The sequence below is a fragment of the Tupaia chinensis genome, unplaced genomic scaffold (assembly GCF_000334495.1).
Source record: "Tupaia chinensis unplaced genomic scaffold, TupChi_1.0 Scaffold000477_2, whole genome shotgun sequence".
Classification (NCBI taxonomy): domain Eukaryota; kingdom Metazoa; phylum Chordata; class Mammalia; order Scandentia; family Tupaiidae; genus Tupaia; species Tupaia belangeri.
The window spans coordinates 253,500-268,913 of NW_006159987.1; the positions used below are offsets into that span (position 1 = coordinate 253,500).

The window sequence follows — 15,414 nt, forward strand, 5'->3', positions numbered from 1 at the left end:
CATAGAACTTGTCCTTGGGGGCCTGATACCCAGCATGTTGTTGTGTCCATTCGTGGGCATGTAAATACATTTCTGTTTATTTGATTTGATTTGATTTGATTTGATTGTTTTATTTTTTGTGATGAAGGAAAGTACAGCTTTATTGCAAAGCGCAAAGCAAGGAGAGCAGGCAGCTTATGCTGAAAAGACCCAGTCTCCCGAGATGTTCCCCACTTGCGTTTTTAAGGGCAAAAATTAGGGGCAGAGGTCGACACATTTGATCAGTTCAGTGATTGGTTCAAGAGGGCATTATCATCTCATGGGCATTCTTGATTGGTGAGGCCTTAGATCATCAAATTTCTCTTCAGGTGTCTGGAGCCATTCGGCCTGGAGTCTTTGAGCTCACAACCAGTAGTTTCCAGCCATCTATTAAACTGAATTCCACAGAAAGCAGGAGTCTGACTGCTAATTCTTCCATTTTTGCCAACTTGTCAGGTCCCGAGTTCTCTAGGCTGTGACTTCTGGAAGAGCAGAGCAGCTTTGGTTTACTCTGCTCACCACGCCAAATCAGATGTCTACCAAATCCAATCCAATCCAATGCCGTGTTTCCTTTGCCACAAAACTGAAATTGCCATGGGTCAACGACGCCTGGTTGGCAGTCAATCACCCAGGACCGTCCCTGAGACGAAGTGCTCAGGCAGTTGCGGGACAAGTTCTGAGGGTGGTCATCGGCCAAGAGTCACTGTAACTTGGGCAAGATGCCCACACAGGACCTTAGTCCCATCTGCGTCGCCAATAAACTGTTACCGAACTCAAATCAGGTTCACTCGCCCAAGCACTTTAAAACCAAACCATAGGCACATGGTATGATGAGGGAAAGTACAGCTTTACTGCAAAGCGCAAAGCAAGGAGAGTGGGCAGCTCAGTCTGAAAAGGCCCGGTCTCCTCTGTTGAAATTTGAATGAAGATGTCACATCTCATTAACAATTGTTAAACAGTTGTGACATTCAGGTAATTTTTTGTCTTTTTAAAAAACATTTATTTAATTGTATTTATTGCTATTATCTTGATTTAAAAGAATTTGCTACAGGGCACATGTGCTCACCAGAGAGAAACAGTGCTCACCAGAGAGAAACAGAGAGAGAGAGAGAGAGAGAGAGAGGGAAAGTCAGAAAGCAAGCCACCAAGTCCGGGACTTGAACTGCAGTTAGCTATGTGAGAGTCCAGTGCCTCAACTACCTCCTGCTGGTTCCAGTTTTTTGTCTCTCTCGCTCTTTTTTTTTTTTTTTAAAGAATGATCTATTTAGGGTGTGGCTGCCTGGAGCTGACACAGAGACACTTGAATTGATTTTAGCAGAAAAGAAATGGAGGAGCCCTAGAACTTTAAGAATGAATTCAGAGAGGCCTGAGAGTATGGAAAACTTTCCTGCTCCTTACACTATTTTCCGAGGAAGGGTTGCTATGGTGACAGACTATGACGCCTTTATTGAAATCCCAGGTTGCCGGAAGCAAGGTCTGGTCCATCTAACTCACATGTCATCCTGTTGGGTGGATAAGCCTTCTGAGATAGTGGACATTGGAGACAAAGTGTGGGTGAAGTTGACTGGCTAAGAGATGAAAAATGATAGGATAAAAGTATCCCTCTCCATGAAAGTTGTCAACCGAGGGACTGAGAGAGACCTCAATCCTGACAATGTTATCACTGAGCAAGAAGAGAGCCGGGAGTGGAGGGAAGAGGGGGGCAGTTCTTCCTCCATGATTACATTGGGCAGAAGATCGCCCTTGAGGCTGTCCTGAACACTAACTGCAAGAAGTGTGGCCACAAAGGCCACTTTGCCAAAGACTATTTCGTGGAACCAGGGGGGACCAAATACTCTCTGATACCCAAAGAGGAAGAAGAGAAGGCAGAGGCAGAGTCAGCAGAATTTGAGAAACCTGACCCCACAAGGATTCTTCTAGAAAAAGAAAGAAGGAAAAGAAGAAAAACAGATGGAAAGTCATCCAACTCTGAGAGCTCAGACTCTGAGAGTGATATAGGCAAGAGGGCAGGGCGCATGTCGAAAGACAGCAAGGCAGCAAAAAGAAGAAGCATAAGAAGAAGCACAAAGGGGCTGGGAGGTGGCATCGTAGCTAAGGGCGCTGGACTCCCACAAGGCCAAACTTAGTTCGAGTCCTAGACCTGGCAGCTTGCTTTCTCACTTTCCCTTTCTCTCTGTCTCTCTTTCTCACTGTGTCCCCCTCTGGGAAAATTAAATTAAGTAAATAAATAAAATAAAAGTTAAATAAAATAATTTCTTTTAAAAAAAAGAAAAAGAAAAAAAACATAAGGAGCGAGAATAGAAAGAGTGAGAGAGTGGTTGAGTGGATAAGGAGCCAGGAGCCTTGGGACTTGAAGCCCTGGAGAGAATATGGCTACTATCCTGCTGACTTGGCCCCATGGAAGATGGCTTCTCTCAGGCAGCAGGCAGCTTTGGGAGTCAGGATGGGAACAGCTGCCTGACTTGAGCTTTTTGTTTGTTTGTTTGTTTGTTTGTTTGTTTGTTTTTTATCACTCCTAGTCCCTTTGGAGAAAAACAATTTTATTCATTATTACTATTATTATTTTAATTTGACCAGAGAGAGACAGAGAAAGTGAAAAAGCAAGTCAAGCCACCAGGACTGGGACTCAAACCACAGTTGGCCATGTGGGAGTCTAGTACCTTAACCACCATGCCAACTGCTGGCCCCAATTTTTTTGGCTTATTTTTCCTAATATAAAGATTTATTAATTTAATCAATTACTTACTTAATTAATTTTATTGTTTTAAATTTGACCAGAGAGAGATAGAGAAAGAGATAGGGAGAAAGCAAGAAACCAAGCCTCCAGGTCCAGGACTTGAACCATGGTCTGCTATGTGGGAGTCCAGTGCCTCAACTACTATGCCACCTACTGGCCCCTTTTTTGTCTTTTTATTAGTTATTTCACATTCATTTTTCATTCGACAATTTCAAAAGGGAGGATCTAAGGCTTCTTAGAAATCCAAAGATTCTGAGAGAAAAATCAGCCTGGGGATAGATGGTGGCACAGTGTTAATGTGATGCTCTGGATATTGTACCCCTGGGAAGACCTCAAGTTCCTGTCTCAGGGCCTCCTTACGCATGCTGAGCATGCATGTGTACATTCATGATCCAGGCTGGCCAAGGCCGGGGTGGATCACAGCATGAGTGCCCTGTTAGGGGCATCTGTCTGTCTATTTGTCTCTCTCTGAAGAAATAAATAAATAAATCTAAAAAAAAAAAAAAAAAAAAGTCACCCTGGCTGCACTGGTCAAGCCAGGAAATGAGGCCAAAGGGCACTATTGACATGCTGAGCTCAAGTGTTTCCTTTCCAGACAAGACTTGCACCAGCCAAACCAGCAACCAGCAGAGGTTGCAGGACAGAGGAGAGGGGGCAGAAGGGTTTCTGGGTAGGCAGACACTGGCAGGTCTGTGAAGCAGTTCCCCACACAGTTCCCCTGTCCTGAAACACCAGAGAAAGGGCCAGAGTCTGAAGGTAGATCCAACAGGGCATGATATCGGAGGATAAATGCATAGGCAGGGAATTGGACCAATGCTAATGCAGAATTTAGCATGTATGTGGGGTGGGGGGTTTTAGAAGCAGGAAATCAATAAATTAATTCCAGGTAAGCAGAGGCAACATGATATAGTGGTTTATTATAGTGCTTTACAGAGAAGTGGCTTCTCAAACTAGATTACTGGGGTTTGGATCCAACAAATGTGACTTTATGCAAGTTATTTTATTTCTACCTACTTCACTTTTCTCACTTATAAAATGGGGTAATAGAATATACTTGAGGATTTTTATGAGAATTAGTTATTATTTTAATTAAATTAATACATGTAATTTTCTAAAACGAGTCCCTGGCATAGTAAATGTTCGGTGACGCTAGCAAGTATTTAATATTTTATTAAACAGCATCTATTGGGTGTTTCAGTTACTCTGTAGGAAACCATTCTAAACCTGAGGGGCTTAAAACAAGCCAGGGGCCATCAGGTGGCATGGTGGTTGAGTCACTGGATTCTCACATGGCTGAACATGGCTGAAGTCCTGGACCTGGTGACTTGCTTTCTCTCTCTCTCTCTCTCTTTCTCTCTCATCAAATTGAAGAATAATAATGATGAATAAAGTTAGATAAATAATTCTTAAAACAAAATTTACCTTGCCCAGAATTCTGTAGGTTGGCTGTCTGAGCTGGGCTCAGTTGGACAGTTCTTCAGCTAGATTCTCCTGGGATCACCCACGTAGCTGCAAAGAGAGCCCTAGTGAGCAAATGCTTCTCAGGCTTCTGCATGCATCACATTTGCTAATGCTCCCTTATCCAATGTAAGTCAACAGGCTAAACCCAGATTCTTTATGGGAAGAGAAGCAAAGTCACAAAGCAAAGGAGAGGGTGTCAGGGATGGGAGCTCCTTCACAGCCATCTAGTCTACCATATAAGCATGTAAGTAGAGCTCAGGAGACTGGAAGCTGGAAGGGATGTTTTCTTGGCCCTCAGGGCTCACGATAGCAGGAAAAGAGTTAAGGCATGTGCAAAACAACTATAATGAAAGGTTTAAACATAAGTGTCCTAAGATAGGAACAATGAAATGTTAGGGGAGTTCAGCTAAGTGAGATCCTTTACAATTGAGGGATGAGGGTCAGTGATTCGGGAAGGCTTTAAGTTTTATTCATGATAGAGGGCACATGCATGTGCGTGAGAGAGAGAGAAAGAGAGAGAGAGAGGACACCCAGCAGGGTTTCATCACTATGTTCCCTTTCTCCAGCCCCCAATTCATCAGGACTTTGGGCCAATGTGTGCATGTGCCTGGCATGTTTTCAGACCAATCCAGGGAGCTGAACCCACAGTCAGCCATGTGTCCAGTACACTACAGACTATTCCACATAGGCTGAGCCCAAGAAGGCTTTGTTAGCTTTATCTTGAAGTAGGTTAGAATCTGGATATGTGAAAATATAGAAAATCATCTTCCAGGTGGAGTGAAGAGCAAGTCATGTTTGGGAAATCCAAACCCATCTTGAACGTCTGGAGTGTGGAGGCTATAAAGAGGGACTTAGGGCCTAAGACTGAAAAGTGCTGGGGTCCAATTGTGGGTGAGCTTGAGTCTGATCTTATTCTATAGGCAATGAACCCAGTGGCATAAAACTCAGGCTGGGCACTTGTGCGTGGATGCCTAAGATCCTGAGAGGAGAATGGAGGAGAAGAGATTGTGGTGTGGCCATCCCCTCTGAGGGAGGAGGGGGGGTTATTTCTCGCTTTCTGACTCTTTGTTTCTCTCTGTCTTTCTGGCAAGTGCACATGCCCTGCCTTTCTTAAAAATGCTTAAGACTTGGGGTCAGAGCTTAAGGTACTGGACTCCCACATGGTGACCATGGTTCAAGTCTTGGAACTGGCAGGTTGCTTTCTCACTTTCTCTCTCTCTCTCTGTGTCTCTTTCAATTGAAAAATGATACTAATAAATAAAATTAAATAAGTAATTCTTTATAAAACAATGCTTAAGACTCCAGAGGGGAGAAAAAAACTTTTTGAGTAGGTTATCAGATTTAGAAAACAAGAATACAAAATTTCAAGTTACATTTGACAAAGAAAGAAATTGTGGTGTAACCACAACCCACCAATGAGTTCATTCTTTCTCGCTCTCTCTTTCTCTCTCTCTTGCTCTCTTGCTCTCTCTGTCTTTCTGGCCAATTCATGTGCCCTCTGCCAGGCAGTCACTGAGTAGTTCCAAGGTGACAAGTGAAAAGAACTGTATTGTATCAAGACTCTATGGCCACAGTCTTGGGATGGGGAGTGGGAGGGAGAACAGGTGACTGATGGGCAGTGACAGGACTAGCAGGTCTAGGCAGAGGGAAGAGTCAGGGCAGCCAGAATACAAAATACCTGTACAGGGACCAGCAGTTAGCGTAATGGCTATGTCGCTGGACTCCCACGTAGTCGACAGCGGTTCGACTACCAGACCTGGTGACTTAAACTCAAGCTGGGCGCGTGTGCGTGTGTGCCCAAGATCGTGAGAGGAGAATGGAGGAGCAGGGATTGCGGTGTGGCCATCCCCCTGGGGGGGGTGATTTCTCGCTTTCTGTCTCTCTGTCTCTCTCTGTCTGGCTGGCGAGCACACGCACCCTACAGCAAAAAAAAAAATCTCCAAAAAAAAAAAAAGAAACAAACAAACAAAATACCTGTACAGAGCCTGATGAATGACTGCACATGGGCCTGAGGAGGTGTCAAGGACGACTCCAGGGTTGCCAGGCTCCGTGCCCGTAGGATGGCAGAGGGAGAGGAGATTCATTTACAAAGCAGGAAAGTCTAAGGAAGAACAGGTCTGAAAGGAACTCGTGGATGTGGAGAATGTATGGGCCACTCAGATGGTATCTGATCAGGCTCCCCCCCACACTCACCTGGGATGGAGGAAGAGGTGAGCAGATCTTGCTGTAGTGACATGGTACACAGTGTTTCAAGGTTGCTAACTGCCACAGGTGTCAGAGGTGGCCAAATAATTAAGGAGAAAGGAGGAATAAAGGCCAACAAATCAATTTTATTTATTTATTTGTTTAGACAGGGCCTGGCTCTGTTTACCTAGGCCAACCTCAAACTTGTGACCCTCCTGCCTCAGCCTTCTGAGTAGCTGGGATTACGGGTGTGCACCACAATGCCAGGCTGACTTTTATTTTTTTTATGACAAGTTAGGCTAGCAGGTGGCATAGCTATTAAGGCGACGGGATCCCACATGGTAGATTGCCTCAGTCAAGTATAGGACCCGGCAGCTTGAAAAACACACCGGGTATGTGTGTGTGCATGCCCAAACTCATGAGAGAAGAATGGAGAAGAAATTGCAGCATGGCTATCCCCCTAGGGGGTGCTTTCTTACATTACTTTTCCTCTCCCTCCTTCTCTCTTTGTCACCAGCAAACACATGTGACCTATAGCAAAAAAAAAAAAAAAAAAAAAAAGAAAGACAGGTCTCCCTATTGCAGCCCTCTTGCCTCAGCCTTCCTGAGTCACTGGGATTATAGACATGTGCCAAGGTGCCTGGCCATTAGATTGAGTGGGAATCAGACCAGATTCTTGCACATGGCCCCAGCCTATAGAACACAGTGTCTTAGCAGTGTGCCACTATGGCTGGACCCAACAAGCAGACTTGCCACTCTGTAGGTCACAGGTGACTTCCCAGCAGATCAGAGGAGACTGAAGTCCCACAAGGTTTGAGGAGGGAGCAACAGGGATTCTACCCTCTGGAATTCAAGGTTGGCGAGATCCCCGGGACTTGACCCTGAAACTTCTTTCTCTTTCCTCTTTGAACCTACTAAAGTGAAGAAAATCCTAAAAACCTTCAAAATAAAACAAACCCCCCCGCCATTCCATTCCATTCCAAGAGTGAAAGGCATGCAAGGCTCTCCATGCCCTTTTCCCTCTCTCTCCTGCGGGTGGGCTGGGTGGGGATCAGACAGTCAGGACTCAGGTCCAGGGAGACAGTTTGGCGGGACAGTGGCTGGTTTCGCCCCCGCAGAGCTCTGCAGTGTTTTCATAGCCCAGAATAGTCCCACAGCCCTTTCCTGCCCAGGCCTGGGCAGGGAGGAACCACAACATTTTCATGACAATTTGGGCCTCACCTCTTCCCTTCTCTGACTCATGCCCTCATTTGGGAGCTCTTAGAGTGGGTAAGATGTGGATTAAAAGGACCTCAGACTACTAATTTCCTACTTATCTTCCCCAGATGGGTTCCAGAAGAGAGGAGGACTGACTAGGTATTTTGGTTGGGATGAAGTTTCCCCAACTATTAAAGAATGAGTTGATTAAAAGGCTCCAAAAGAGGAGCTGGAGAAGAAAAGAAAAGTGGGAATAGAAGAGGGTGGAAGGAATGATTCTGATCAGGATGGCCGCCAGGCTTGACGTGGGGAGCTGACCTTCTCTGGAGAATCGTGGGGGACTTTTCTGACTCACGGTGCCCCCAGGTCTGGGCTGGGCTCTGCCTTGGCAGTTTGCAGGTATCTAGGGGGTGGGAGGGAAGCTGAGGGCACTGAACACTTCCAAGCTGTGGTTTTTTTAGCCATGTGAATTTATTATTTCAAAAATATTTTAATTTAAAAAATATAAGCTAATTTATCTTTTCATTCCAGTAATACTTAATTATTTCCTTCTGCAAGATAATTAAAAGCCAGGCACCATTTCACTAGCTACTTTCAAAAGATTGCTACAGAATATTGAGGCTGAAAGGAGGTGAGGGTCGCAGAGTTTCATTTTATAGCAGACGAAAGTAAAACCAAAGACTTCAGTGACTTGGCCAAGGTTGCATAGTCTTTTCGCCTACTTTATTATTTTATTTTATTTTTTATTTTATTTTCTAAATCCTGGTGATGCAGTGGGGGAAGAAACAGTCTCTGGGGCTCTCCCTGGAAGGAGAACTTTTCTTCTGAGTCTTGTAAGAAGGAATATGTACCCTCCATCCCATACCCACCTACCCTCACCCCTCTCCCGTCCCCACCGGGCTGAGAGCTATGGTCGAACAATTGATAACTTAGTTTCCCTCCCCCTCTTCTGGAATTGGTCTCAATTCATCCAAAGAATCCATGAATTGAAGCGGGAGGGACAGAAGTCACATTTCCCTTCTCTTTTCATCAAAGACTCCTTCATTGCTTCTGGGATGCAGAGAAGAGAGAAGTAATTTTTTTTTTTTTTAGAGAGAGATATTTGGTATAGGATGTGGGAGCTTGCTGGAGAGACAGAGAGACAGAAAGCAAGAAATCACCCAGGGGGAGGGGGCGGCCACACGGCAATCCCTTTCCTCCATTTCTCCTTTTGAGATTTGGGGTGGGACAAGCATTTAGCATAATGGCTATGTCACTGGACTCCCATGTAGTGGACCATGGTTTGAGTCCTGGACCCGGTGGCTTAAACTCACGCTGGATGCATGTGCATGTGTGCCTAAGATCCTGAGAGGAGAATGGAGGAGAGGGGGTTGCGGCATGGCCATCTCCCCAGGGGGTGATTTCTCACTTTCTGTCTCTCTGTCTCTCTCTCTGGTAAACAAACATGCCCTATAGCAAAAACCTCTCAAAAAAAAAAAAAAAAAAAAGAGAGGGAGAGGGATTTGGGGCACGCACACAAACACAGCATGAGTTTTAAGCTGCTGGGTCCAGGACTCGAACCATGGTCAACTATGTGGGAATCCAGCAATGTGACCATTATGCCACCTGCTAGTCCCCAATATAGCCTTTTAAAATTAGTCCTGACGGTATTCCAGAGGCTTCCTTCCCATGCCTCTACAGCGCACAATCAACAAAGTTTAAATCCTGGCAGGAAGGATCAAATCAACAACCAGAATGTTCGCTAACTGGCCCCATGGTATAGAGGTAGTGTGCTGCTCAAGGGAAGCCAGACCTGAGCCAGCCTGTAGTGCAGTGGTTAAGGGGGCCAGATCTCACATGGCCCACCACCATTCGCCTCTGGCCATGGGCTTGAAAGCATGCATGTGTGTGTATGCCCCAAACCCTGGTGGGATGGAGAAACAGAGGAGGAGGATTGTGATGTGATCATGTCCCCTTGGGAGCTTTCTCTCTCTCTCTCTCTCTCTCTCTCTGGCAAGTACACATACTCTCTAACAATAAAGAACAAACAGGGACCAGCAGTTAGCGTAACGGCTATGTTGCTGGACTCCCATGTAGTCGACCACGGTTCAAGTTCCGGACCCAGTGGCTTAAACTCACACCGGGCTCATGTGCATGTGTGCCCAAGATCCCGAGAGGAGAATGGAGGAGAAGGGATTGCAGCGTGGCCATCCCCCTTGGGGGGGTGATTTCTCGCTTTCTGTCTCTCTGTCTCTCTCTCTCTGTCTGGCGAGCGCACACACCCTATAGCAAAAACCTCTCCAAAAAAAGAAAAAAACAAAAACCCTCTCAAAAAAAAAAAAAAAAAAAAAAAAAAAAAAGAACAAACAGAAAAGAAGCCGATAGTACATAGTGGTGACTGCAGGTTGAATCCCAGGCTTGGTCAGCTTGGAAAACATAAGAACCAATGAGCCAGAGGATTGGAGGAAGGGGATTGCGGCATGACCAGACTGTGGAGGGTGATTCTCTCTTTCTCTTTTTCTCTCATGCACATACTCTATCATGAATAGAGAAAAAATGTTTTAATTGTCAGAGGTCATGTATGTTTGCCAGAGCCAGACAGAGAAAGAGAAAGAGAGGGAGAAAGAAAGCACTGCCCCGCCAGGGGTATGGTCACACCACAATCCCTTCTCTTCCATTTCTCCATCCTCTAGGATTTGGGGCATGCATGCACATATGTCTGATGTGTCTTCCAGCTTCCAAGGCCAGAATTGAAACCTTGATTGGCCACGTAGGATCCAACTTCCTTATCCACTAGGCCAGGGAGGTGGTCCAAGAAAAAGAAAAAAATTTTTTAAATGCTTTCTAACTGCTAGGGTGGTTTGGCACTGCCAAAGGGTTGATCAAGAATGGCAGAAGAGGGACCAGAAGATGGCATAATGGCTACATCACTGGACTCCCACGTAGTAGACCACAGTTTGAGTCTTGGACCTGGTGGCTTAAATTCACACTGAGCACGTGTGTGTGATTGCCCAAAATCCCGAAAGGAGAATGGGTGATAAGGGCTTGCTGTGTGGCCATCCCTCCTGGGGTGGGGGGGTGATTTCTCACTTTCTGCCTCTCTGGTGAGCACACGTGTCCTATAGAAAAACACACACACAAAACCTCTCTTTAAAAAGAAAGAAAAAAAAGAATCTCCTGTTTGTGAGAAAACAGTTTGACCATCTGTGGATACAGGATGTCTCCTGGTGGGAGCAACAGCATCTTCTGGGGAGGGAAGAGAAAGGAGAAGGAAAGGAAGGGAAGGCTGTGATTCCCATGTAGGTTTTGGTCATTCATCTGATCTCAGTAGGTGGCAGGAGAAAGGGTTGACTAGGGAGCCCTTAACGGTTTATGGTGAAACAAATAATTCCAGATAATTCTCCGTGGACAAAATGTCCAGCCCATCCAGTGCACACACCATGCTCCCCCCACCTGGTCGACAGATGCACAGTCCAAGGTCCTGAAACTGAACTTTCTCACCGTGCCAGAGATAATTCAGCCATTTTAACTGGCTAACAATGATTAACCCACCTCTCCCTCTACCTTTTTCTCCTAACATGTTTTTCTAAAAAAAAAAAAAAAAAAAAAAGAACTGGGTCACTCACTTGGAAGGTTACAGAAGCCATAACTTCTGCCTGTCCATCACTAAACATCTCCCCATTGGTCACTTGGTAGAAAAACAAAAGCACCCCAAACAATAAAAATATTAAAAATTTAAAAAACAAAACCCTAGATAGCTTGCAGTTTGGGCTGTAATCCTTCTAAGAACTCCATCCTGTTGCTCAGAAGAAGCTGTGGATTGAAGCTGGGTTTTGCACACCTGCTCCCATGTATGGACAGGACTCTTTCTAGTGGTAATAATGAAGAAAAGTAATGATAGCTCCTCTTTGAGCAGAACCTGGAGCGCCAGCCAGAACAGAGGATTTGGTGATGCATAAAACGAGGCTTTCTTTGTGGTAGTAAGTGCAATTTTAGGTAAAATATGGGCTCCTCTTCGAGCAGAACCTGGAGCGCCAGCCAGAGGATTTGGTGATGCATAAAACGAGGCTTTCTTTGTGGTAGTAAGTGCAATTTTAGGTAAAATATGGCTCCTTCCCCTCCTTCTGCTTTTGTGTCAGCAAATAAACTTGTTTGAGGGAATGAGTCAATCTTGTTGTGGGAGAAAGAGGTGCCAGGTTACTGGAACCAGCTGCATGTATTTAATGACAAACCAGATTGTACTTTTGGCAATTTCCCTTCATGTTCTTACCAAACCCAAATCCCAAAGATCTTGTAGTAGTCTGGAACATAAATAGCCCGGGTTTCTTTTTGTGGAAAAAAATGCCTGAAAAGCACCCTGCTCATACCTAGTGAAGAGGAGCCCAAATAGTTTTCCATCCTCACTGCCTCCCAGACTCGCTTAGCATACACCTGCAGTCCCAGCTACTCGGGAGGTTGAGGCAGAAGGATCAAAACCCAGAGAACAAGGGCCAGCGGATGGCGTGTTAGTTAAGACAGCTGGATCCTACATGCCCTACTGTGTGGCTCAATTCCTGGACCCAGTGGCTTGAAAAACACACCAGGCACATGTGTACGTGAGCCTAAAATCCTGAGAGGAGAGTGGAGGAGGAGTCACAATGTGGTCATCCCCCCGGGGATTGATTTCTCACTTTCTCTCTCTCTCTGCCTCTCTGTCTCTCTCTGGCAAGTACATGCACCTTATAGCAAACTAAAAAAATAAAAGGAAGGGAGAAAAGAAAAGAAAAGAAAGAAACACAGAGAATGAACTCCTAAGGGGGGAAAAAACTTTTAAGTCTTCTCCACTGAGGTGAGAATAATAGGGAACTCAGTGAAACAAATGAGCTATTTTCACCTAAGAAACCCCCAGCTTACATAGTTGTGAAAAATGTCTGACCTCCCTGCCCCTGAATGTCGAGGTCACAGAGGACAATCAACATTTTGTTTTTAACTCGTCGGAAAACTAGGCATGCTGCTTTGGTCAGGAAACGTTGGATGAATTAAACAGGAGAGCTTCAAAAGGAAGATGGCAAAAGTTAGAGGGAGATGGTGGGGTCCCCTCTACAGTTCTTTCAATGGATTCTCAGCAAAACCTGAAGCAACTCAATTGCTTCATCCACAATATTCACCTCCTAAACCCCAAGACCTTTGAGGGGCCATGACTTCTTGCTTCAGTCAGCTTTCAAACATGCTCAAGTCCCCTGGGGCCTCATATCTTTCTGCACATGATAAAAAACTGCTGGAGGAAGCAGGAAGGGGGTGGAAGGTAAAAAGGAGGGGACCAGCACGTAGTCACAGTTGCTCAGCCCAAGAGGGTCCTCTGCTTGGTGGGCAGCCTGCCAGAGGGATTTTCCCACTGTCACCATATGCCAGGATGAGGTATCAGTCCACTGCAATTCCTTGTCAACACAACATTCCTCCTGAGGCTCCTCAGAAGACAGAGGTCATCAGCTCCCCATATGCTGAGCACATGACCCAACCCTGCCTGACTCAGACCCTGGCTCCCAGCATCCCTGCACAGCCCCAGACAGTGAGTGGCCTTTGGATATTTTGTCAGAGGATCTTCCCTGTTTGCTCTCAACTCACCTCAGACCAAAGACACTCCAGTTCCTGGGATCTCCACAGTAATTACTCAACGCTTTCTAGGAAGGCTTATCTGGGTAGGGGAAGGGGCTTTCTCTCCTGGTGAGGTCACCACCACGGCCCAGCAATCCTGGCAATGCAGAGCACACACACCCCACCCCATGCTGCCAAGGACATGATTTTTTTTTGCAGTCAAGCCTCAGCCACCACCAGCATTGCCTGCTCTCCAGGGAAAGGTTGCTTGGACCACCAGAGACAACGTGATGGGGTGTGGGAGGGTGTTAACTTTGGGCTGACCCTGTTGCTTAGTGGTTAAGGGAATGGAGAAACAGAGGAAAAGGGATTGTAGTGTTACCCCCAGCCTCCTGGCAAGTGCTTTCTCTCTCTCTTCTCTTTCTCTCTCTCTCTCTCTTCTCTTTCTCTCTCTCTCTCTCTTTCTCTGGCAAGCACAAAAGCCCTCTGGCAATTTAAGAAGAAAAAAAGAGAGAGAGGGAAAAAAAGGATGCTGGCAGCCTTTGCTGCAGACATCGGCTCTGAGTTTCTTTTCCTGTCCTCAACCTACACCTTACATGTCAGAATGGGCTTTACTGATGGGAAATAAAGGTGGGTTTTTAAAAGTTTTATTCCCACTGGCTCTTCTTCTTGAAAATGCATGAATTTGTGGGAACCAGGAGTTAGCGTAATGGCTATGTCGCTGGACTCCCACGTAGTCGACCGCGGTTCGCGTCCCGGACCCGGTGGCTTAAAACTCACGCCGGGCGCGTGTGCGTGCGTGCCCAAGATCCCGAGAGGAGAATGGAGGAGAAGGGATTGCGGCGTGACCATCCCCCCTGGGGGGTGATTTCTCGCTTTCTATCTCTCTGTCTCTCTCTGTCTGTGTGACGAGCACACGCGCCCTATCGTGAAAAACCTCTAAAAAAAAAAAAAGAGAAAATGCATGAATTTGTCACCTGGTCACTCCCCTGCTATCTTGTGTGTCCTAGGTGGCCTGAGTGTGAGGTTTTTGGTCTCTCTACTGCTTGTAGGCATGTGTTTCCAAAATCCCGAGGAGAATGGAGGAGAAGGGATGAAGGTGTAGTCATCTCTGCTGGGGCTTGTTTTTTCACTTTCCCTCTCTCTTTCTCTTTCTGACGAGTGCATGAGCCGTATGACAAACTAAAAATCAACATCCAGGGCTATCATGTGGTATAAGGGTTAAGGCGCTGGATTCCCACATGGTCGGCCACAATTTGAGTCCTGGAACTGGCCGCTTGAAACTCACAGCAGGCATGTACGTCCAAAATCCTGAGAAGAGAATGAGGAGAAGGGATTGTAGCATGGCCATCCCCCTGGCAGGTGAGTTCTCACCTTCTCTTTCTCTGTCTCTCTGGTGAAAAAATCTCTCTGTAGGAAAAACAACAACAAAACAACCACCAAACAAAAAGTACATATTAAAACCCCAAAGGTCTTGAGTTTAAGGCCATTAAATGAATTCATCTTACATCCAAACATGACTATTTTCTGGCCCAAGATACATGGAGCCTATGCTGGAAAGATGATTGAGCTCCCAAACCAGAGGCAGACCCTGGGCCCTAATGCAGCTAAGGAGCAATCTACAAAGTGACAGTTTGCAGCACAACAGAACTTCCTCTATGTTTAAATGAACAACTTGAAACTTGAATTGTTGGAGCACCAAGATTTTCCTTTGTCCTTCATGTAGGTGCAGACTTAGGAAATCAGATACCATGGTGGAGTTAGACTCTGTCCTGTGTCTCTGGCCTAGTTTCGGAGACCAGGAGGGCAGCCCCCTGCACTGCCAAGCAGCGTGCCAAAGTTAATTATTGGCCGTGCCGAGTACATGGCCGATCAGGCTGTTTTTGTGTGCCTGTTTTTCTATTTTACGTAAATCACCCTGAACATGTTTGCATCAACCTCCTGGTGATGCACCTTTGATCAATAGATTTTAGACAAAGTGGTTTTTGAGTCCAAAGATCAGGGCTGGGTTGACCTGCAGACTGGATGCAGGGTGTATAAAACATGGGCAAGGCGCAGACGACTAGCAGAGCAATCACCGCCAAGCCTGGATAACTGCAAGGGCTCTGTGGACGGCTTCCCGAGGTGCCCAGGGAATGAGGATGGAGGAAGGAATGAACGCTCTCCATGACTTTGGGATCCAGTCAACACGCTACCTGCAGCTCAACTACCAAGACTCCCAGGATTGGTTCATCTTGGTGTCCCTCATTGCAGACCTCAGGAAT

General features: G+C 46.0%; 1 protein-coding gene and 1 pseudogene across 1 annotated transcript in view; both read left to right on the forward strand.

Annotated features, from left to right (window-relative positions):
• The first annotated feature begins 1,453 nt into the window (after positions 1-1,453).
• LOC102499372 (nucleolar protein of 40 kDa-like) lies at positions 1,454-2,319 on the forward strand (annotated as a pseudogene).
• Positions 2,320-15,190: 12,871 nt separating this feature from the next.
• The window catches only part of G6PC1 (glucose-6-phosphatase catalytic subunit 1), a 15,509-nt gene continuing 15,285 nt past the window's right edge, over positions 15,191-15,414 (forward strand). Inside the window, exon 1 of the mRNA XM_006156078.3 lies at positions 15,191-15,414. Within this exon, the coding sequence (XP_006156140.1) occupies positions 15,286-15,414 (129 nt within the window). The 5' untranslated portion in view covers positions 15,191-15,285.